A 24,321-nucleotide genomic window follows, 5' to 3' on the forward strand; every position below is an offset into this window, starting at 1 on the left:
TTTGCGATCTATCGAGAAAAGCGACAATTCAATGTCCACATTTCATTAATTTTATCCATAAACTTCGAAAGTTATGACAGCAATTTAAAAATTACCTATAACATAGCCAAAGTTCACTGACCTTAAATGACCTTTGATCTTGGTTATCTGACCTGAAACTTGCACAGGATGTTCAGTGATACCTGGTTACTCTATGTCCGATTTTTATGATTTAGAACACTTTCAGTTATGATGGTAAATCAACAAATACCCCAACTTGGTCAAGGTTCATTTACCCTAAATGACCTTTGACCTTCGTCATGTGACTTGAGACTCAGGCAGGACCTTTAGTATTACTTGTTTCCCTTATGAGTAAGTTTCATGAACTAGGTCTTTATACATAGATACAGGCCTGGAACTGTCGCCCTGAGAGAGATTCGCCGCTACCAGAAGAGCACCGAGCTTCTGATCCGCAAACTCCCTTTTTTTTTAAGTTATGACGAAATTTGAAAAACTTAACCTTAGGTAAGATTTTGATGTGGATTCCCCCACCACCGTCTAAGTTCATTGACCTTAAATGACTTTTGAAATTGATCATGTGACCTGAAACTCAGTTAGGATGTTTAGTTACACTTGATTAACCATATGTCCAAGTTTCATGAACTAGATCTATATACTTTCTAAGTTGTGCTGTCATTTCAAAAACTTAATCTTCGGTTAAGATTTGATGTCGCCGCCGTCAGGCAAGCGGCACCTATAGTCATAGGCGGGGGGACGGGGGGGACGTTTCCCCCCTAAATTTGAGGAGGGGGGACGGTCCCCCCTAAATTTGTAGTTGATGACCTTTTTTTTTTTTGCTTGTTAATTTATTTTCCTACGCGTCCCCCCTAAAATTTTTAGGTTGAGAACCTTTTTTTTTTTTTTTTGTTTTTGCTTGTCAAATTTTTTTTTTGGGTTGTCCCCTCCTAAAATTTTTGGCTTCCGCCGCCAATGCCTATAGTCTCACTCTGCTATGCAGGTGAGACAAAAATTACCATCTTATTGTGATTTTTGCATGGTTACCCCTTCCCCACTTCCGCTGCCCCTGAGAAAGCAAGAGTGAGCATTATTAACATCATGGATGTGTGTGTTGTAGGGGCGTGGATATGAAGGGGTGTGTCAAGCCCGCCGCACACTATACGATTCGTTGCGAAATTGCAATAACATTTATATGCACATTTCAACCAATAAAGGGATAAGAATCCGTAATGGTAGGACTACTGAAATTGAAATTTATCCGAGTTCGACCCACCCCCTGTAGGAATAAATTCGATTCAAAATCGTAATGATGATGTCATCATCGGCTGCGACTTGAAGCCGATTTGAACTTTACTCTTACCACAGGGCTTACAGAAAAGCAAAAACATGATGAAAAATATTCCTGGCATCATTGAAGAACTTTCAATAAAATAATTTTACTTCTTGGAACTTTCACATTCAATACAGAATGAGATTTATTTAAAAATCGAGTCGTATCGGGTTGCATAGTATGCGCAGGGCTTAAGAGTCTGGCTTTGCATGTGTGGGTGAGTAGGTGAGAATGTGTGTTTTGGACGAGGGTGGACCAGTGTGTATGTGCGTGTGACAGATAAAGAATAGAGTGAGAGGGATTCTTAAAGATACCAGTTGTGGTAACGATCTCAAAATGAGTTCGAACAGAATCCAATAAAATGACTATTTGTACGTATAAAAACAAAATAAGTGCCAAATGACTCTGCAAAAAAGTGTAGTTGCTGAGAAATGAGCAAAATACGCACGGAATTCCCTACTGTCCATACTGTCCCACATATGCCCTTTTGTGTTAATCATCAGAATTATCCGATTTTTGCTAACATTTTATGATTTCAGAAAGAATAAACTTATTTCAACGCACAAGAACTAGATCTCAGTATGATAATAAGGTGGCATTCAACCTTGATGTTTAAGAATTTCTCATGAAATAATTGTTTGCTGCAACTACTTTCTTTTATCTTTAATAGAAATTCTTAACTCACCAAACACTATCGACTTTGCCTCTTCCAGATATCCAGCTACTTTCAAATCATGCACCATTCCCAGTCTCTCTTCATTGCCTTTGCCTGTAGATTTCATCTCGAATAGCAATTTCCCTGTACCATGTTGTATTATTTTAGGTCCAAGTTTATGTATGTAGCGAGTTAGCTCTTCGTCACTGATGTCGAGTGCTTTGGCAAATGGATAAACGTCTGATAGGACGAGGCGATAGGCTAATTCAACGAGTTCTACATCGTATATGTTGTATTCTTTCCCTTTTGCAAGAAGACACGCTAGAAAAGTAAATAGCGATAGTAAAAGTACATTACAATCATAAGTCTCCAACCAGGGGGGGGGGGGCTTCCATTGACGAGTGGATGCCAGGCGCGAAAAACGAAATGTGTAAAAAAGATTGTCTTTTTCAAGATTGGTAGTAAGGGTGTCAAAAACGCTAAAATACTGAAAAAGGGTATATATTTTGCTAGAAAAGCTACTTGTTTACGGAAAAATTTGCGGGAATAAAATTACTAAATTATACTTTTTTGCCGCAGCACTACCTGTTTCGGGTCCTATTTGAGCGAGGTATGGGGGGTGGGGCAGTACTACACCCACTGAAAATAAGGTAAATCCGACGTCCGTTGATAACAATTACAATATAATTGTACTTGTTTAGCATGTTTAGGGGGCGATTCAGGGAATACTTGTCCAATACTTGTTATGGGTAGGGTTTTACACGCCAATATTTGTAAAGGAATGCATTTTCAGATATGGAAAATACTTGTTTAGGGTGCTTTTGAATCTCCAGTGTCTCGCCTGTTATCCACTCGTCAATGAAAGTGCCCCTCCCCCGGGTCTCAAAATGATCTTCAATTATGCAATGAATAAAAAAAAGTGATACATGAACTGCTCTTTTTTTAACCGCTAAAATGACGTAAATCACTCCGAAATATAGAGATAAACAAGAAAGAGATCAACATTGTGATGTTTTTACTCCAAGTGAGCTGCAAGTGTAGGTAATTGAATTAATAATGCCTCAAGAGCCTTTATAGTAGAGCTTCAGCAATAGAATAGGCAACTTGATAAGAGCAAAACCGATTTATTACTAATTCAGTTTTCTTTTTGAAGTTGATTGTATTGTTTGTTACCTAAAAAAAGAAATACAATGTGCTCAATGATACACGACTTGACGTACCATTCTTATTTTTACACAGTGGTCATGGTGGTAAGTCAATGGAAATGGATCATTATGTTTGTCAAATTTAGGAATTTACGCGGTAAAAAAAAAGACATTCCATTTTATGCTTGGTTCATAAATATCAGACCTCAATGGGCATGATGGGGCATTTTTAGGCCTATGTCCAAACAAAAAATCGCTGCTCTGTATTGATCGCTGCTCTATATTGAGTTTCTTGAGCACAATACTTCCTTGTTAATAAAATGGAAAATGTACTTTAACATAACAATACTTTCTATTCCTTACAGTCACAGGTCATAAAAAGGCCAATGATAGTTCCCAAAGGACAGCGTGACATATGACTTATATGTCATACTGTCCTTTGGGCACTATCATTGGCTCTTTACCTTTAATGGATTCTGGAAAAAAAAATAATTTAGTCAAAAAAATGTCAAGTATGAGTGTGTCGGATCGTACACAAGCCTTGTTATAAATTTAGCATTACTCTAAAATGGTACTGGTAAATTAAATCTGCAAATTTGATTAGTCCAATCAAATCATTATCGTACTTATACAAAGTTAGGTAGGTCGATGTCTTGTGGTGTTTCCCTATGGGTCTATAACACATATAAGTCAGTTTGTCTGTCCAAAATAAGAAATTTCCCCTTACCATATTGCGGTGCTTCATTTTGCAGATGCTGTCTTAGAATCTGTCTTGGGGTTTGTTCATCCTGTAGAAGGTGTTTCATTAACGTAATAGGATTATTATCACTTAGTTTTCTATCGACTTTGTAATGTTGACTGTCTATGAATGGTTTCAGCATACAGATGAGTTCGCGGTCGGAAAGTGCCGCAAGCAGATCCTTATGATTATCATGTGGGAACAAATCGCGCCAATATTTCTCAAGAGCTGCTCGTCCCCCATAACAAATGATGTCATATAGTTCCTCTCTGGATATTCCTGTAGCTGTACAAAAAAAACATAAAAGACGAAAAAATCCGGATATATTTCATTGCTCATTGTTTTCTCCGTGCTATTGAAATATCGCTCTAAACTGTTTTATGACAATGGCTGTCGGCGGGATTTCTCGATCCTACACCACTTTCTTTCCAACCCCCCCCCCCCCCTTCCCCCGTCCCCCTTTTTACATCACATTGGGCAGTTGGGTCTGCATGCATAGTTACGAAATTGAATTGGGTTGTAAATTTTTTTTCTTCTTTTATTTAACTTACCATATTTCTCAGCTGGTGTTCTTCCAAGCATACGTGGTTCTTTTTGTTGAATATCGGATTGCATTCCCTTCGTCCCTCTCGCTAGGTTTTCGTTGTTTGCAGATTGCTGAGGGGTGTCATTCCCAGATTTATCTTTGGTATAGTTAAAGTTGATTAGAAGAGTAAATCACACACATACGTTCAATAAAGTGCTTCTATACCCTCTAGCGATTGCTTCTAAATACGCCAAAAGCAAGTTTTGACAAGAATACGCAGAACGCTTTTAAGAACATAGGAAATGTAGTATGAAATGTCCTTCATTGAAATGAGCAACCAAATGGTCCGTTTGGAGGTGAAAATTTGTGAGTCAGACAAAGACATAATTTGCTATTTTTCGTCAGCTCCAAAACTTATGAAAACTACTGTTCCGGTTCCCGAATTTTTGATAAAGACCTCCAAGCTGTTAATTGTCGTTTGACAGGCATTTTCGATAATCCATTGTGTTCTAGAATTGGTTCTACATGGTTGAGCGAAAAATGGGTAACTACTTCATATTAGGATTTTTTTTTCCAGCAAGCATTTTAATACATCTCAAACGGAATGACAAAAATTACATCTTGTACCCACTGACATACAGATGGGGACTTAGGATCGCGATCCTGAACCCCCCCCCCCCCTCCCTCAGTGTAGACAAAAACACAATTTGAAAATAATGTCTCTTTTGGGGGCGGGGTAACAGGTGTAAAACCTTGACATAATAAACAGTCATCTGGCCAGGAATAATGCATCATTCTGAGCTGTGTAGTCTTCTAATGCAGGCCTACCTTAATGATAATTACTCATTTCACTACTCAAGTCATTCATAACACGCCAGTTATGTTAGCAAGTATCAAACCAAGTACTTTCTTCCAAACACATTTTGGTACCTCAGTACAAATAAATAAAATCATTATGCCACTTCATTCTGTGTATTATTTATGTTAATCTTAAAATGTATATATTTAAGACTAATAACACACAGTCAACGAGTGACCAAACAAAGTGTCTGTCAGTTTGCTCCCCAAAGGGGTATAAAAATAAGTGTATGTACTACTTACGGTAAACTGTCAATTTGTCTACTGCCAACTCGTCCACTCACCACATGGTCCACGGTCTAGTGCCATTCCGTCCATCAACAATTCGCCTAACAACCATTTGGTCCTATCATCACCTCGTCTAATCGCCAGTTCGTCTAATACAATTTCGTCTATAACAAGTTGGTCTAATACCCGTCTTCTTTTCATTCATTTTGCACAATTAAGTTTAATTAGACCATATGGACTAAATGGCTATCGGACCAACTGGTTATTAGACGGAATGGCATTAGACTAAATGAAAGCAGACCATGTGTTGAGTAGACAAACTGAAGATATACCAAATGATAGTAAACGAGTTGGCAATTGGACGAACTGGCATTAGACGAATTGGAAATTAAACCTACTTACCACGTTTTGTTTTACTATCACCATGGCGTTGTTCATTTGTAATTGTCACGGAGGTTTGCTGTGATGTAACAGGTGCCATGAATTCACTCTGTTCTTTGGTTATGAAAATATCTGTGGAAACATAAAAAACTTATTCAAATACTTATCTATTTCGATTAATGATTACATCTGAACATTTGTGTCTCGCCTATACGATGTTCGGCAGAGACCTAATATCCATTTTTCCTGTTAGTCTATTAAATAAAAATCAAAGTTTTTGTTCAACTTGCTCTAATTTCTTTATCGATTTTCATCACAGTATTAGTCCAAATGAACATTGGGTAATACCACACAAAGGTTAATCGAAAGATGGGTCAAGTGTCATCTAATAGTCAAAAGGTCAAGTTCTGGTTCAACTTGCTTTTTTTTCTGCATCAATTATGTTCACGATAGGTACACATGATCCTAGGGTCATATTTATTTCTGCATGTGTTTCTTTATTTCTTTATTTCTACATGTGCGTCCATGCGGATGATGGGTCAAATGTCATGTAAGGGTCAAAAGGTCAATTTTTGTTGAAATTGCTCTCATTTCTTTTTTTCTGCATAAATAATGCTTACACTTGGTACAATGATCAATGGGTAATACCACGTGTGTGTTCATGAGAATGATGGGTCAAATGTCATATTGCATATTATATTGATCGCGAAATCATACCAGACTCGTGGTTCGTGAACCACCTTGTTCAAAGTGCGTGCGAGGGTGTTTGGGTGAGTGTTCTGGGACAGGAATATATAAATTTATATACTGTAAAAACATATATATATTCAAATTTGACAGCCCCTTTAATTTTTTATATTCAATTGAGAAAAAGTGAGTACCGTAGTGTCATTACTCCTGTGGGGTGGCCGATTCTACCTCTGTTTTATTCACTGTTTCATGACAGTATTATGTGTATTTTAACGAAATTTACCTATTCTAATTTCGTCTCTGACCATGCATATGCGAGTATTGATTTCAAGGGCTTATGGTTTCACAGACCTAATTCATTCCCCATAGACTGATGTGTTAAATTGGCACTTTAAAAATTCATAAAAAATAAGGATGAAATTCGGGGGTCGAATGTTTACTACCAGTGGATAGGATATATATCTGGCAATCCATATCTGACCAGAAAAGGAATGCATGAAATATACAGATGTGTTATGTAATGACCAATTTTGATGTTACTCCTAATGTCTAATGCCCTATGGATTTACACATATCCTACATGCCTATATGAAGCTCAACAATGGATGCAATGTAGGGCCCAAATCCTATAATGCAAATTGTAGATATGAATAGTGTGCATATCTGGATTCAAGATCTGCCCACAACATAAATACCAGATTCACATAAGTTAAATTATATAACAATAAAATATAAAGAGAATCAACATACAAGCTTACTATACATTCACATCTTCCTATGACAAGGGCCCAAGCCAGTGTGTAAGAGAGAGAGACAGGGAGAGAGGGGGTTAGATGGCTTGTATTCTAAATGAATGGGGGGCTAGAAGCCCGGGGGGCACTCGACCAAAAAAAAAACGGGGGCCTTGGAGCGGGCTTATCGTAAAAAGGAGGGTCCTCGGAACGGGCTTCAGAACTACAATTTTGTGAAAACGGGGGTCCTTGGAACGCGGATCGCCAGCGGGTGAGGAACGGGTATGCGTGCATGATGCAGCTAGCGCAGCCTCCGCCGGGTGCGCTCGGGCAGAGACGATGGTCGGACAGCGCTCGGCGGCCTTTTTTCACCAAAATTGCAGCAGATCAATGCGACCGGAACGGCGTAACGAAAAATATGCGAAGCTTTGAAGCGGATTTCTTTCTTCTCTTTTCTCGATAAGAACAAAATGCTATGCCTTGGAGCGGCTTTCTTTTTTTCTCAATAAGACAAAAATGCTATGCCTTGGAACGGAAATTTGGGTGTGAAAATGGGGGTCCCCTCCGCGGCACATACCCACTATGCATTATATACTGAGTGCCCCCCCCGGGGGGCTAGAAGTCAGTAAATTTGAACAAGATAGCAGTAGCACTCATTCTCAGCCCCCCCCCCCCCCCCATTATACTAACTTTGCTTTTCTCTACCCCACCCCTCACTCTTGAATCCACCACTCTTCGGCCAAATTCTACAGTTTTTTCTTCTCATTCCCTTCCCATGAACCAATTTCACATGTGCAATTGATGCAAGGCCTATCTAATGTGTACTACATCTTGTGATGGGTGCTATACACGATTTACAGCAGCGCTCGTCGGTATACGAAAACACACGCACAGCCTACACAGCCTAGCCTAGGTACACAAACACAGACAGAGTTACTAATCACAATTTGTTACCTGTTATACCCCCTATGTAGCCTTGTATATAGCCATGAAGTTCAGTTTTTGGACCTCTTGATGATTGAAACATGTATACTAGTGAAAGCAATCTGCTACTGAAGAGTTAGGGCAGGTATTTCATCCACTAGGGAATTCCCCATGTAATAGGCTACGGTTAAGGTTACAGGTTTCACAGGCCTAATTCATTCCCCATAGACTCATGTGTTAAACTGGCACTTTAAAAAATTCATAAAAAATAAGGATGAAATTCGGGGGTCGAATGTTTACTACCAGTGGATAGGATATATATCTGGCAATCCATATCTGACCAGAAAAGGGTCCCTCGACCGGCTCATTTTAAAAATAAATTGGCGTGTTTGAAGACACCTTCGGGGGGGGGGAGCAGATTCATCACCTCAAATAGCAAAATAGCCCTAATCCTTCCGCCAGTCAAAATATAGTCCAAAATTGGTGATATTTCTTCCCAATTTGGGAAAAAGAAGTTCAGTAATTACCAAAAATAGAATCAGTGTTGGATGGACAATCATATGCATATACTTTGTCAATCAGCCATATCAAAATAAAAAAAATAGCAATGGGTTGGCTCGAATGAATATGTATGGCCTGCCACTAGTGATTAGGCCCGTATAACCTTATAAATTCAGGGGTATGAGGGATACATCCAGGGTGACCATATTTAGACAGACGAAATACGGGACACTTCGAGATCAGATGTAAAATGTTATCTTTTATGGCCTTGCTGTCCATATTATTAAATAAAACAACGATTAATAAGATTGAAATATGTGGTCTATCAATTAATAAATATAGGAACAGTTATGATAATCGTTAAATATCTTTCTTCATAATCAATTTATTTGTTCCAATATTTTTTGTTTACTATAACTCACAATCAGTGGTAGAGGTAAAGTCCGATGGGGTTAAACTGAATCGTAGGCATGGTAGCCCCCCCCCCCCAAAAAAAAAACAACAATAGAACGCTTTTCCTCATAGAGGGAACCGGGGTTAGTATGATACTGCCTTTCGTTTGATGACAGATAAGACAATGAGTTTAAATGAGTCAGAAAATTCTCATTGTATCAATTTTTCCATCTCATGATGCAGTAGATACATATATAGGCCATATAATGCGCCAAGGCCAAGATTTGTTCAGGGCTTTGTAGATAAATAAAAGCGAGGGACCTTAGCGACCAAGAAAGGACTCTTGCCATGAAAAGAGGTACCTGTTGATTTCACTTGTTAAAAAAGTAAACATACATTTCCATGCCCTCCTCCCGATTATGAATTCAATATTGGGCCTGCTCCCCTGCATCCGCGCCTGCCGAAGACAAACACATTGTTTAAAAGCAGGGGCGTAACAGGGGTTGATGGCCTCGGGTGGGGAAGAGTAAACAAAGTCCCGGTCATATCATGATTTTCCATGATAATGTACGCGAGCGTTGGCGCGAGATGAGTAAAAAAAAAGAATCAAGGGGGCACAGCATGGCGTCTGTGGAAAAAGTATTTCTTAGTAAAATTCTCGAGGGAGCAAAACGAGCGAGATTTTTGTTATCTTTTCTTTAAAGTCTACTTAGTGATAGATTTTGACATGATATTCAGAAAAACAATCAGATTATATTTTACACTTTTCCGGTTCTTTTATCTTTCTATCTTTTGTTCTGGGTTGTAGATCTTTATGGGCCATGACCCCAAACCCTTCATTCCATTGGTATGAAAGTTCCATGTTGGTGGAGTCCTGGGGCGGAGCCCACGAAAGCTCTCGAGAATCAGCTCTTCTTTTTTGCTAAGAGTTCGTAAAGATGGCCGCCATTTTCATTCAAATTTCGGGTACTATATTTTACAAAACACATTATTCATACGCAGTGACACAATAAACCAGACATTTTAGTGGGGGCACAAGCGAGTGAAGTGAGCGAGAAAAATTTGGCCTTCTGAAAATAAAGTCGTACTTATATAATTAAAGGGGCATTTCTAGCTATTGGCTACATTGAAATCAATAATTAAACTTCATACAAATTTGCCCTTCCATTATTCTAATTATTTATTTTTCTTTCTCGGCAGCCAGGTCTTGTTCTTAATTTTTATTTAACATTTGTTTCTCATTTTTTTTCAGCTAAATTTCCCCTAGCATTTTTAATTCATTCCACTCTACCTCATTCCCCTATTTTTTCCTCTTTTCTGTCTCTTGCTTGCCATAAAGTCACATAATAATTAATCTCTCAATTTGTTTTCCCTTTATCATTTATTAGTATTTTGGGATGATTTATTTGTTATTTTCCCTCTTTCCTTCTTCCGTTTTGCCATCCTCCTCGTAAGTTCTTTTTCCCATCCTATTCCTTTTCCTCTTTCTCTTTATTTTTTTTCTTTCCCTTCCTTTCTTTCTTTCTCCTTTCCCCCTTTTTTCACTTTTTAAAATAAAATTTTCCTGTGAATTCCATCGGGGGGGGGGGGGGGGGAGACTGCCCCCTCGTCTGTAACGCCACTGCTTAAAAAGATCAGATGAAAGAGCTTGAACAAAAATACCGAGTCAAAACATATTTCATATCTTATCTGAATACAGCTGTGACATTATGCGTTGCGACATGTGACGTTATGCGTTAAAAAAAGTTACGACATTTATGAGTTGGACGCACTTGGCATAATGTCGCAATCTGAGACATTATGCATTATGCGATATTATCGGTTGTCAAAGGCCCCACTGCTGCACTTAAGGATGCAGAGAAGATGTAAACGGGAAAGAATCTTGCCATCCGCTGGAAAGCGTTATGCATCCGCTGTGTGTTCTTTGCATACATGTTTCATACTATATGTATCGAATATCCGTCCAATGTGATTTCATTGTTCGCCCATTGTTCCATTGTCTGGAGCGGATGAAAGCGAATGGAGCAACTCGAAATTTTGTTTGTCCGCTGTATTCATTATGAGTACGTTTTGTGTCCGTCGGCCAGTGGGACCATGCCTTAACATGGCAAGTGGGTTTACACACTGCTACGGCTGGTTCGACAGTGGAAGCGTGTTATACAATCCGGTATACAATGTCAAACGTACCCTCAAAAGTACTACCCTCAGTCGTAATCGTTAGGCCTAATGCATGACGTCATATTGTCAAAGCGCCCTCCCTCAGAGGATACAGGAATACACATAAACGGAGTTGTCACAGATGCGCTGGCGGCAAATCACCAACAGTGGATCACTAATGCATGCAAGGCAATGGATTCAGCCTCTAAGATAGCGGTGCGTTGGCGTCAGTACATTGTGGTCAATTTAAACCTTTATCATAATCAAAGTACCGAAGCAATAGTGATATCATACTGAGTGACGGCGTCAGGGTATTTCAACCCAGAGAGGGAAGGTAGGCCACTAATTAATTCATGTTCTTATTTGATGAACAGGGGGACTATATTGTTACACTGGAATTGCTGAGTTCCCGTATTCTTACATTTTCTCTTTAGATTTTATATTTATACACTTTTCCACCTTTTATTTTAATTTAATTACGTGAAAATCACAATGGCGGTAGATAGCCCTAGTCTACAAATATAGACCGTAAATGTGCAGTGTAAGTACCTCAGCTGATACGTTTTACAGACTATGGGGAAACTCTCTATAACGCACCAGCATGAACAATTTCTTTTGAAAATGCAAGTAAAATAACAGAGAGCTGAGAGGCTTTTGTCAAAATGTGGTCAACCCGGATAGCATCGGAATCTCTTGACCCCTGGACAACGACATATTTACAATTGTTCGTCCGGTGCAATTTTTCGGATATGGTCAGTCCCAGTACACCAACTTTTGAAGAAAGCCTCTCAGCCATCCGTTGTGATTTTAATTGCATTTTTAAAGGAATCGATGCGTCGGAGATTTTACGGTATTACCCATGGTAAATGCGAAAACTACGATTTGTTGGTTTGTGGGTGGCGGGTCAACTGTACCTGCAATGTCCTGACGATTGCATCGTTCTGCTGCTTGCCTCAGTCTGCACCTGACTTCATAATTACTGCATTTTTGCTCCTGTACCCATTCCTCAAGCATAACGTCTGTTTTGAACACCGCTTTGAGGTCTTCAGCATTTCTTTTGGCAATGGAGTCCGCTGAAATTCTCTTGGCTTTTGCAAGATTCTGGTAGTGTTGTTTGGTGATACTCAGAGCAAACTCCTTGATGACCTCATTGTCCAATTCCCTCTTGTACTCATCTTTAACTGTGCATTTGAATAAAAAAAAACGCACATGAATCTGTTATAGTTTAATATTACAAGAACTGGCCATTATATAACAGTACATAATAATTAAGTTGATCATTTGCCCCGAAACATCCCTATCTTTTCACTTTGATAAAGACAGATTTGAATACAACCTTTCAAGGGATTTCTAAAGGGGTTAAATGTTTGAAAACGATAGTTTGCAAGTAATTCAAATGCATCCAAAATCACTGCAATGTAATTTTGGTTTTGCTATTCTATTAAGATTCCAACAATAAATCCATTTTATAGCGCCAATGCCGATACTCATTGAACAACACCCCCATTACAACAGCGGCTGGTGTAAAATTAAACATACTTTGGAAGAAAGTTTTGGCCAGTTGAATATAGACTTCCTTATCAGGTCCATGTGCGCCCTTTCCTGCTCTTTCTAACGCTAGGCAAAGTTGAATCATTTGGTTTGGTGACGATCTTTCTACTCCCAGTTCTACCTCTTCGGACTGTGCAGAAAACATTGGCTGTTGCTCATTCTTGTCATCACCATGCCGATATTTAGGTTGTTTATGGCAGCAGCAAATCCCTCTGGAAGTTGGTTGTCTTGTAAGTATAATCAAAATTAGTAAATGAATAGTAAAGATACCTCGAATCAAATAGTCGTATGGATGCAGAAATTCGCAATTTATCTTTTAAACTCTAACACTTTCTACATTACGAAGGCCCTGTCAATCTATGGAATGTTTATTTTGTTGGAAATTTTGCTGCAAAGAAATCAAAGTTTTGAGCACATTGGTGGGACAAATACTATGTCCATGATGTCACACGTACAAACTATACATGTAACCACGCGTTTATCATGATTATAGTTCTTACCTCATCTGTATTCTTTCCCCTTTTTTGTGATCCTCCTTAGGTTCCTGGTATCCAGGTTTCGTTGTCATTGAATGTTCCTTCCATGCCTTCATTAACTGCAGGTCCTTCTTGATTTCGGCGTTTCTTGCTTTACCAGGATCGCAGGAATCCTCTTCGCAGTTTGGGATTTCTTCATGGTGAGGGTACAATGCTCGCAGAACGGGCTTGACTCCCTCCCTGCAACCGCGGACGTGCCAGCAAATGTGTTCGAGATCATCAATAGAGGTTTCCTTTGACGTACGATCACGGACATCTGAAACAAAAAGCGAAACACTCGGGGACGTTTGCTGCACCAGAACATTCTGATCAAGAGTTTGAGGTGGCCGGACCGTAGTTTAAGTTACGATAGTTCGGCCTCTTAGTAAAGCTTTGCCTAACCAGAATAATCCGGTGTAATGGTCCATTCAGATTATTGAATTACTGTCGCCAAACAGCACAGTCACAAAGTGAGTACGTAACTTATACTTTTTAAATAAGTCATCCTTTTGTTTGTTGGTTTTCACACTCGCGTAGTTTTGCAACACGACGCAGAAGGTTTTTTTTAAACGCACCTATGGCTTTGAAAATACCCGTCAAACCACAATGAACAGTTCAGATGCCACGGTCGAAAGTTGGATGACCGGGAGACCGCATCGTTGTATGATTCGAACCGAACGTTATATTGCAAATATGTCGTTTATCTATAGAGTCCACGACGGCACTGCTGTTTTGATTCACCGATTTATAAGGGATTTTTGACCAAGACTCTCTTCGTTATTAAAAACATATGTGCAGTGATTAAGAAAATTCCGTCTTACATAAAAATTGACACGAATCAACCAATTTTAAACATGGAACAAGTAAAAATTAGTTTTGCAGCCGCTAAACACGGTCCAGTGCATATGTTAATATGCTTTAGGGCCTTTTCATCATTGTATTGATGATTGCAATTCGTCTGGAAAATCATCGGACCTTTCATACGCTCACTCGAAAACTGATTTGAATTCGAAATCCCGAACGAAGGCGGTATGTGTCCTTGGTGACTTGTCAATCAAAGCACTGCATCGATACGATGAGTGCATGGCGATTGTTTTATCGACGGAAGTGCTTGAAAGGACACGTAAGCTCTGCCTCCAAAACAAATCTTTCAAAAAAAGAATTTATCAAAAATTAAAACACGAGAGCAATTCATTAACATAAATATCATGGAGCGAACATGTTTACATCTGTACATGCGTACTATTATCTAATGATAAAACAATATTATGACGTTTTTGACTGAGAACCCTTTCAATTTCACAATAGCCTTACAGTACGATTCTTAAAAGAGCTTAAACAAAACCATTCACCCTTAGAATGTGTCGAAAAATAAAATATTTAGCGTAAAGAATATAACGGTTTACAGTAGAGTATTGAGCGTCAGGGCAACCAAACAAACATAAATTCTTATTCATATACACGTCATTGTTCAAATAAGAGGTTTGGAAGTTTTGAATTAATTGTTGAGTTACAGGGCAGCCCCAAAACAGATGTGAAATACTTTCAACAGAGGAAGAACAAAATGTACATAAATTGGATTCAGAAAAGCCAATATCGTAAAGATGTTTGTTCATCCCCATTATCCGATTGAAAATTGTATATTGAAAGGAGCGGAGTTTTGTTGAAAGACAGCATTTAAAGGGAATCATATATACTTTATTCCAATTATTAACCGGTTCATAAAATGGATGCCCATTTTGTTTGTGAAGTCGGGGAATTTCATCAACAGAAATTCTATGGATAAACTTGCATATCTTAAAAAACATTATTTAAAATATACAACAAATCTTCTTGAGTTTTTCTACTCTGAACAAGATGTTCACGAAAATGTTTCCATTCATTGGGTATTGCAGAAATCAATGAGTAATAGTCAAGAAAATTACAATTAATTTTGTACTTTTTTTTAAAAAAAGTTGTATGTGAGAGAAAATTGTTTTGTTCATCCATTAAATGTGTAATAATGATGATCCAATTTTTTAGCCAAAGTTGTTTATATGCACAAAAAAAGTAAATCCCCTTTAACAAACATCCATAATTTCCGAACCACTGGGAGTTTTTAATATAATTTATTTTTACATGACCGTGTAGGAAATTTTAGAAGGTATCCTTTTAGTGAATGTTACGGACGTATATGTCATGCTTCAGTGAGCACCGGCAGAATGCAAAACTCACTTTTTAAAAGTCACAAGCAAAATATCATGACTTTTATTCCAGTTTATTGGAACGACTTCCACATTCTCACCATGAAAAATAGTCAGAAGGCTTGTAAAAGGTACTTTCTAAAAGACTACAACTTTTTGGCTAAATTTTACGGTTGAACAAACACAGTCAAAGTTTGTTATTAGAATTGTTTACACATTTCTATCGATAAAATCATCGAATATGATGACAATTATTTTTTTTTTAAGAGTATATTCAACAATATTCATCATTTCACGGCTCAATGAACATTTCATGAAAAAAATACGCTTTTCAAATATCATTGGCAAGTAATGCTTCAATTTGGTAACGGAAATTGTCTACTGTCATGGTTGAGCGAACACACTCGAAAACTTAGGAATTAATACTCTTTTAAATACTGCATAAATGCATTCTTTTCCAAATAAATCTCAGTATCAGTTAAGTTTATGGACAAATCAGTGGTGGATCCAGAATTTGAAAGTGGGGAGGTGCCGAGATATTGGGGGAGGGGAGCCACTAACATTTTCCAATTTTAACATGTTTTAACAAGTTACAGAGGATACTACCATAAACCCCTATGAGATGATACGTCACAAAAATGTGCTCACTCAAGCATGAAAATACGTTATCAAAATTTAGTGTAGAGTGGCTCAATGATGGATAGTAAAACAACGTTAACATCATAAAATTCACCAAAAAAAAAGAACCTTTGCCCAACTTTGTATTTACACAATCTGAAAAAAACGACTCTTGTGACTTTCAAAAATGGTCATTTTTAATTCAATTATTGATTACTCATGCATGACCCAACCGACTAATCTCATTTCCCCCAGGAATTGCTTAGTGAGTGTAAAAAAAACCTACGAAATATTATATCTCAAAATTATTCCGTTCAAAGTTACAGCATTTTGATTCAGGAGGACTGACTTTTTTGTTTTGTATATATATATATATATAACTTTCCCATCTACTCTGATCAATGAATTATTCCATAACACTTGATTCTTTATATTCAAATCAGATAAATTAGGAGAAAATGTTAAACGACTCCACGCAATTAGAAATTCTCGAATGAATTGATTTTTTTGGAGGTCAAGCTTTTCACACGTAAAATTTGTACCGTAATTCGAGTAAAACTTACTGGAATTCACCTCCGGAGTAGAATATGAATTCGTGGTTTTGTTAAGCGTTCGTCATTCTAGTTTGGTTTCACATGTACATAACAAAATCGTCATTAGCCTTATTTTTTTCTCTGGGATCACTGTTCAAATTTCTTTTTTTAAACCGAGTGAAAGGGCGGTTAGATTGTTCTTTTAACGGTGGTGCGTTGTAGATTGTCCATTACGGATCGCCATTCTGCGAAGTTTGCATGAACTTTAATTGTGCATTCACCCACTTATTTTCTTATTCGATTGAACAGAGACGTTGATCAATTCAGATTCTCATTACCAAAAATGTTGCAAGTTGAATTAAAGACAAGTTTGGACCATCTAACTTTGCACATACACAGCTCCCTCAACAACCCCATTGGTCGTGTTTAAAATTAATTGAGTAGTTGACATCAACGCGTTGAAAAAAGCAAGGCTATAGATTATTTCATTTCATTTCATTTATTTTTTTTCCATTTCCAACAATCATTTACATTTACAATAGTTTTGTTACATACATCTTGATATAATTATAATCAATAAAACAAAGAAACTTATTATGTATAATACTCAAGATAACAGGTCGGAAACGGAGGAGGCTGCTAAAAAGCGAAGCTTGTAGGATGCAGCCTCCTATAACATACGTATGAAGAATATAAACATAACACAAACACAACATGGTAGAAATTTGAACGTAAAACTATCTGAATGAATAGTTTAAAAGAATAAAAAGAAAGAAATAGAAATGAGAGAAAATAGCAAGATCAGTGGTCTCCAGATTCTTGCCCCAACACTCACAGCGAATTTACGGATCAACAGGAAAACGAAAAATATCATATTTCACAGCTCGTAGTGCTGAGTATATATGAAAAATATAATGTATGAGTGATGAAGAGTTAAAAAAACTAACGAGTATCTTGGAGAAACTTTTTCAACTTAAATTTAAAAGAATTTAGGCTTGGGGAATCTTTGATAGTATTATCAAGAGTGCCCCAAAGTCGAGGGCCTTCGAAAGTGAAGATGGATTTGGCAAGAATTGTCCGGGGTAGAGGAAAATCAAATTCCTCGGATTGACGTGTAGGATATTTATGAATAGTTTTGTTTTTATTAAATGAAGAATCAAGATTGATGGTAGCATATTATTATTTAATTGATACATAAATTGACCCAAGTTATATTGATATAATGTTTTTACTTTTAAGATTTTATTGTCAATAAACAATTGGTCTTTGTGGGATCTCCAGGACATATTAAAAATAACGCGCAATGCCTTTTTCTGTAAAAGTAATATTCGTTCTAGATATGATGTATGTGTATTTCCCCAGACAATTATCCCGTAGTTTAGATAGGGTAAAATTAATGTTGAATAAAGCATTTTTAGGGAGGAAGTTGGAAGAAAAAAATTGACCTTATTTATAACACCAATATTGCGTAAAATTGTACGTCATATAAAATCAATGTGTGTTTTCCAAGATAAATTGTTGTCTACTATCAGACCTAAAAAATTTGTGGTAGTGACCACTTCAATGTCAGCGTTGTCCAATTTAATATCGTATGGTAATTTATCTAAAGAATTGCTGAAAAGCATACATTTCGTTTTTTTACATTGATTGACAATTTATTAGATCTTATCCATTGTACTAGCTTCTCCAGTTCAATGTTCAATATATTGACTAAAATATCGGGATTAGGATGAGAATAAAGTACATTTGAATCATCCGCAAAAAAGAATATAAGATAACATTGTCGAAGAATTGTGAATGTCATTTATATAGATCGAAAATAAAAGTGGGCCCAGTATGCTGCCTTGAGGAACACCCCAATTAACCTTTAGTGGAGAAGAATTTTGTTCGTTTATGTTAACAAACTGTTTACGGTTTATTAGGTAATTCCTGAATTATGAAATAACGTTTGACACATTTTCAACAAATTGAAGTCCACAGAGCATATTCATACATATCAAATTGGTCACAATAATATAATGAATAAATTTACCTTGCATATGTATTTCGGCGTTCAGCCTAACTTTTTTTATGGCTCTGGAGAGAATACTGTGATCTCCTGTTGTTGTTTCCTTCCATCTACAGAGTTCATAGTAGAACTCAGCTTTAGAGCGTACGACGTCGAATCCTGAGTCTGTCTGAGTTTTATTCACCAACCTGTTTACAATCTTCTCCGTGGCCACAGGGTTACACTTTCCGACAAGCTCCCAAAGCTCCAAATACGAAACAGGGCCTGAAATGAAAAGCAAGTCCCGTTGCAAGTTCCTTTATCTAGTAAAACCGTTTTATTTTAATATTTGACCAAAAAAAAAAAACAGAATAATCTTGCCTACAAAAAATTAATGCTACCCTAATGGTGCCATATGGATTCGTGGTATTTGTATGGAAACTCTTAAACTAAAATTCATGAATTTATTATTTCACTGAAATGGTTGTCTGTTAAAACATGAGCAGGATTTATTCACTATAGTAGGTCACAAATAAGAAATATGATGGGTACTGGATAGTAAAATGCCCGGGTAAAATATATCATTCTAAACTTCCATTCCGTATATATTAAGAGTATATCCATGGTGGTAAACTGGATGTCCATGATTGATTATCATTTACATAAATCATGAGAAAAACTAGAACGTATGAAGGATATGATATATTACCTTTAATGAATTTCTTATCTCCATTTAACGGTTCATAACTCTTCTTTATTCTTCTCCTCCAAATGCAGACGATGATTGCTTTGAGATTAAAAGAACACAAATATGAGTGTGTTATACTTGTGTTATTATTTCGTATGACATGGACACACGATTGTAAAAGGATGCATGTATATTTCCAAAGTTTTAAACATTTTAGTTTTACATAGAGTGATAACAAAGCAAGTCCGAAAGTTAATGTTTTTAAAGTTTTCATTTATTCAAACTGCTATTATACAATATTAAGGTTTGACTTTGTCATGTGCTTAATGATATAATACAAGTTGATGTGTTTTAAAACAAACAACTTTCCGTTTTTTCTACCATGAGAGTGGCGACATCACAGATCGCCATCAAAAGTTAAAGTGCGCGCGTCGGCGTTCATCGTGTATTCTTTTACTGATTTAGAAAATGGAATCTCAATGAATTACTTTGACGTTCGTTGTGACACTATTCATAACAACTTTTGGATCTGGAAAGCGTATTAAGCAAGTTATTTCAACTTACTAGTGGTGATGAGCAAGGTCATGACGATAATAATGGCGATGGCAACTGCAATGAACACAAATAATTTTAATGATTAGTTTGCATGTTAGAGATTGAAGGAAATAAACTGAAACACATAAAATGGTATGATCACTAGATATCGTGACCGTGTCCCAAATATCCCCTACGCTTTTAAGTCAAGGGATTTGGCCAGGCAATTTTTATACGTCAGAAACATAATCATAATAACGGAATTAGAAAGACCGGTGCTAGGGACAGTATATTGTGATTGTGCTCTCTAGTCATTTTAATTTCTTCTCTCTTTATAAGAATGACAATTAGTTTGCAAAATTCGTTGACCAATCGACAAAATACCTATCGTTTGTTAATCATTTTGCCGATAGAAGTCAATTTCACGAAGAACATGACACCATCGTGTCACTTGATCAAAAATAATGCTGGATATTCAGTTTCCAAATACTGACGTACAGCAAAATTAATATTGATATTGATATATCGCATCAAAACTTTTTATGCATACAGTGTATGTACCAATTTTTAACATTCAGGGAAACGAGGTTTCCTTCTAATAGAAAAATAATTGACATGTACCCATATTTTAAACTGCAATTTATTCAACAGTGGTCTGAATACTTTGTTGAACTATGGAGTGCCATTTGTAAATTCCTACAAATCTTTTACAGTGGATGATCAATTCTCCAGCAACGTGTGCAGCATATTATCACATAAAGCTTACATCTGTTAGTTTGGTTTTATTCACTATTAAAAATGCACAAAATATATAAAAAAATATGCTTTGCATGATCAAGTCATTTTATGTAACAACTATATAAGCCTACATAACAATTAAAGTAATAAAAATATTTTAGAAATCGTATCGTAGGGATAACCCGTTTAAGATTGGCTATGAATTCCCTATTCGCAATCATGTTCTATATCATATTCATACCATACCTTTTCCTAAAGATCTATTACCGGGATCTCCAACGAACGGATCTGTTGCATTTGTAGTTACTACAAATTCGGTGGTTGTTGTGATTGGTGCTGGTTTCACTATGACGCTGGCGGTCGCATTTCCTCGGATGGTTGCCGGCAGAATGGCACTACAGACGTAAGGATCATAGCTTGGCGTTGCGTCAATTGTAAATTTCAAATCTTCCGTCTCGCCGTCTGGGTTTGCATATCTGTATGGTTCTTGGTGGGAGATGGTTCTGCCCCTGAGCGTCCAGGAGAGCGAGACGATGTCTCTCGGCGCACCCAGTGCTTGACATGTTAGTTCTGTCGTGTCACCACCTATCTCGGTTGTCAACGTACACGAGTTGGCTCCACCTCCGGTTGATCTTGATGGGCATTGGTCAATTGCTGGGAAGGGTTCCTGGGGTGGAACTACGATTAACAAGTAAAGATCACATAACCTGTAACACTATCTATTTTCATGGCACAGTTACATCGGTGGAACCTACTCATGGGCCACGTAACACACCGGTTAGCGATTATTCGGTGAGGCCAAATATTTGCAAGGTCTTACAGCAGTCTTCAAGATCACTGAAATTTGTCATCCCTGTGGAACGGCTCAGAAAGACCCCTCAAAAAACTGTAATAAAGTGATTGGTACTTTGTCTTACCGGGCATTGACTAGTCTTATAGAGATCTTTCAATTGTCTTTCAGAGATCTTTTATGCAACAAGTGATCTTTCAGAATTCTTTCCATGGACTTTGCAGGGTCTTCCAATGATCTTTCAATGATCTCTCATGAGTCTTACAGTGATCTCTGCAAACCCTTGAGCATGTTGAGAGACTGCCGAAAGATCACTGAAAAAATAATAAGAACCTTGAAAGTTCATTGAAAGACCATCAAAATACAATTTTTTCTGAAAGACTGTTTCGAACCGTTTCAAAATGTTTATGAAGACAATGAAGACCTCTTTAAGATCCATCAGGAATCATAAAAGACCTCAGATATCTATGAAATTTCGTTGAAAGACCTTTGAATGATCAAGCAAGTTTCATGATCTTACAGTATTCTTTCAGAGGTCTTGCTCTCTGTGGAATGGTGGTTTATCTGGAATGCCCTATCAAGATTATATGGACATGCAGGTCGACATGAATATTCATTAGCTGAACTGACGATGCCATAGCCTCACTTTGATTTTTATGTTATTACGGAATCAAAATTAATTCATTTTTCACACTAGTCTCAATTATACGTTTCTCTAAATATGAAATAAGGTGTAGCTAAATGGATATCTAATGCATTAAATTCGTTTCAATCAATTTTTTTTTAGTTCTTTGGGGGAAAACTTGAATAAAAGTAATTTGATATAACAAATACAAGACAACAAGTGGGGATATGACATCATCAGTTTGCTCATTGAATATTCATGCAGACATGCCTTGCATTTTTCACCGGAATAATGCAAAGCTTTAAAATGCCACAACTTTCATTTCATTTCCATTTTTAATTTCATTTTATTTTTTACAAATCAATAAAAATACAAGAAACATATAACTCATTCCGAAATAGGATGCATAATTACAATATAAATGCTGATTCAAAGTGGATGGACCTGAAGTAAAGCAAAAGCTTGTTGTGCATAGGCCCTTAACAGATAATCTGTAATCATTTATAGCTAATAGTTACAGAAAAAATAAAGCTGAGCTCGAAGGTTACACAAACTGGACAAGGACGAAAACAGAGAACGTTACAAAGAACAGGGACACATAGGTTACTAGATAAGACAACGAAGACAAAGCAAAACATAAAAGAAAGAAAGAAGGAAAGAAGACCCGTCTATTATATTGCTTTTTAAGATTGCAACGTTTAATGTGACATGAAATATTTGACAGAATTGGTCGTATGCCAGTGAAATAGAAAATAGTAGACCGTCCTTTGTAAGGGTATCTGCAGCTGTAAATATGAATACATGTACTTTATTTACAATGACAATCATACGGACAGAGTGAGGGGATGGAGCACCTGGCAGACGAGGAAAAGAAAAAAATCTTGATAGTTGCTAGGTGAGAAAAAGTATCAAAGGAAGCAAAACATAGAAGAGGTACAATATGTGGTTGATAAAAGAGTTTCCCTGACTACCAGGTGCCCAATCCACTCTCTGACCGTCCTAAACGTAACACATGAATGAGTACAAGTAGATAGAATATGTATTGTGTATTTAAAGTGTACAGTTTTTATTCTTTAGCCCATTTTGATGACATTTTAAGTGTTTGTTTTAATGATTTTTCTATATCTGTTCAATTCATATTATTTTCAGCCCGGAGTACCCCATTAAGTGCAACCCCCTGGAGTTCGTATTCTAATAGCACAGTTTCAATGTGATTTTGTTCTGTTATTGATAATTTATATTATGTTTATTAAATGACAAGTCCAACCCCCAAAAAGGTTGATTTAAATAAAAAGAGAAAAATCCAACGAGCATAAAACTAAAACTTTCATTAAAATCGGATGTAAAATAAGAAAGTTATGACATTTTAAAAGTTTCGCTTAATTTCACAAAATAGATAAGCACATCCTGGCTGGTATGCAAATGAGGAGACTATGACATCATCCCCTCACTATTTATTTTGTATTTTATGTCAAATATGAAATATTCCAATTTTCTCCTCGTTGGCAAGTGATACAACGATTAATTCCTCCCTGGACATGTGACAAAAGCATTGTTTAATACCATGTTTCAGTCAAGTTGCTCCCAATTGTCAAATCTATAAAAAAAATGACATATTGTATAATTCAAACAATAAAAACCAAAATAACTAGTGAGTGATGCACATCATCGACTGACCCACCTAGTTGTGCATATCACTGTTTTGTGAAAAATAAGCAAAACTTTAAAATGTCATAACTTTCTTATTTTACATCCGATTTTGATGAAATTTTCAGCACTATGCTAGTTTGATTTTTCTCTATTTATTCAAGTAAGCATTTTCCTGGGGTGGACTTGACCTTTAATAGAGACACAATTAGCATCGGTTTCTACCTTTAACTGTGGCCACAGTGTGATTGCTGAGTTCGTAACCTCTGAAGTCAGATACTATACATATGTACCGTCCTGCGTCATTTTCCTCGACGTCATGGATCACCAAGGAAAAGTCTTCCGTAAGGTTGTACTTTCCGATCCCATACGACTGCACACGAATTCCTCCCGTAGGTGGATGCCACGAGACTAGTTTTGTTGCTGATGCCAAATCTGGCCCTAGAATTCGTTGTCATGTAAAGAAAGAAAGAAAGAAAGAAAGAAAGAAGGAAAGATAAAAGTTCATTAGCAGTTTGAGATAATCATCTGCAGAGTTTCCTACTGAAAAGATAAAGAACATTTATGTTATATAATGATGAAGGGCCATCATTCTGTTAACCTTTGTTTGTAAACACAGGTGAATCAAAATAGCGGCTTAAATTTCGTTAAACGATA

At 37.0% G+C, this 24,321-nt stretch overlaps 1 protein-coding gene across 1 annotated transcript in view; it reads right to left on the reverse strand.

The window, feature by feature from the left end:
* The window catches only part of LOC121419547, an 82,723-nt gene that overhangs the window by 22,438 nt on the left and 35,964 nt on the right, over nt 1-24,321 (reverse strand). The window contains exons 4-15 of the mRNA XM_041614003.1: nt 23,890-24,105; nt 20,849-21,280; nt 19,895-19,939; nt 19,352-19,429; nt 18,688-18,927; nt 13,307-13,598; nt 12,795-13,033; nt 12,170-12,436; nt 5,881-5,991; nt 4,418-4,549; nt 3,855-4,151; nt 2,013-2,303 (exon numbers count right to left, since the gene is read on the reverse strand). Coding sequence (XP_041469937.1) covers nt 2,013-2,303; nt 3,855-4,151; nt 4,418-4,549; nt 5,881-5,991; nt 12,170-12,436; nt 12,795-13,033; nt 13,307-13,598; nt 18,688-18,927; nt 19,352-19,429; nt 19,895-19,939; nt 20,849-21,280; nt 23,890-24,105 — 2,640 coding nt within the window. The remainder of the gene's footprint in view (nt 1-2,012; nt 2,304-3,854; nt 4,152-4,417; nt 4,550-5,880; nt 5,992-12,169; nt 12,437-12,794; nt 13,034-13,306; nt 13,599-18,687; nt 18,928-19,351; nt 19,430-19,894; nt 19,940-20,848; nt 21,281-23,889; nt 24,106-24,321) is intronic.

This window comes from Lytechinus variegatus, chromosome 8, assembly GCF_018143015.1.
Source record: "Lytechinus variegatus isolate NC3 chromosome 8, Lvar_3.0, whole genome shotgun sequence".
Classification (NCBI taxonomy): Eukaryota; Metazoa; Echinodermata; class Echinoidea; order Temnopleuroida; family Toxopneustidae; genus Lytechinus; species Lytechinus variegatus.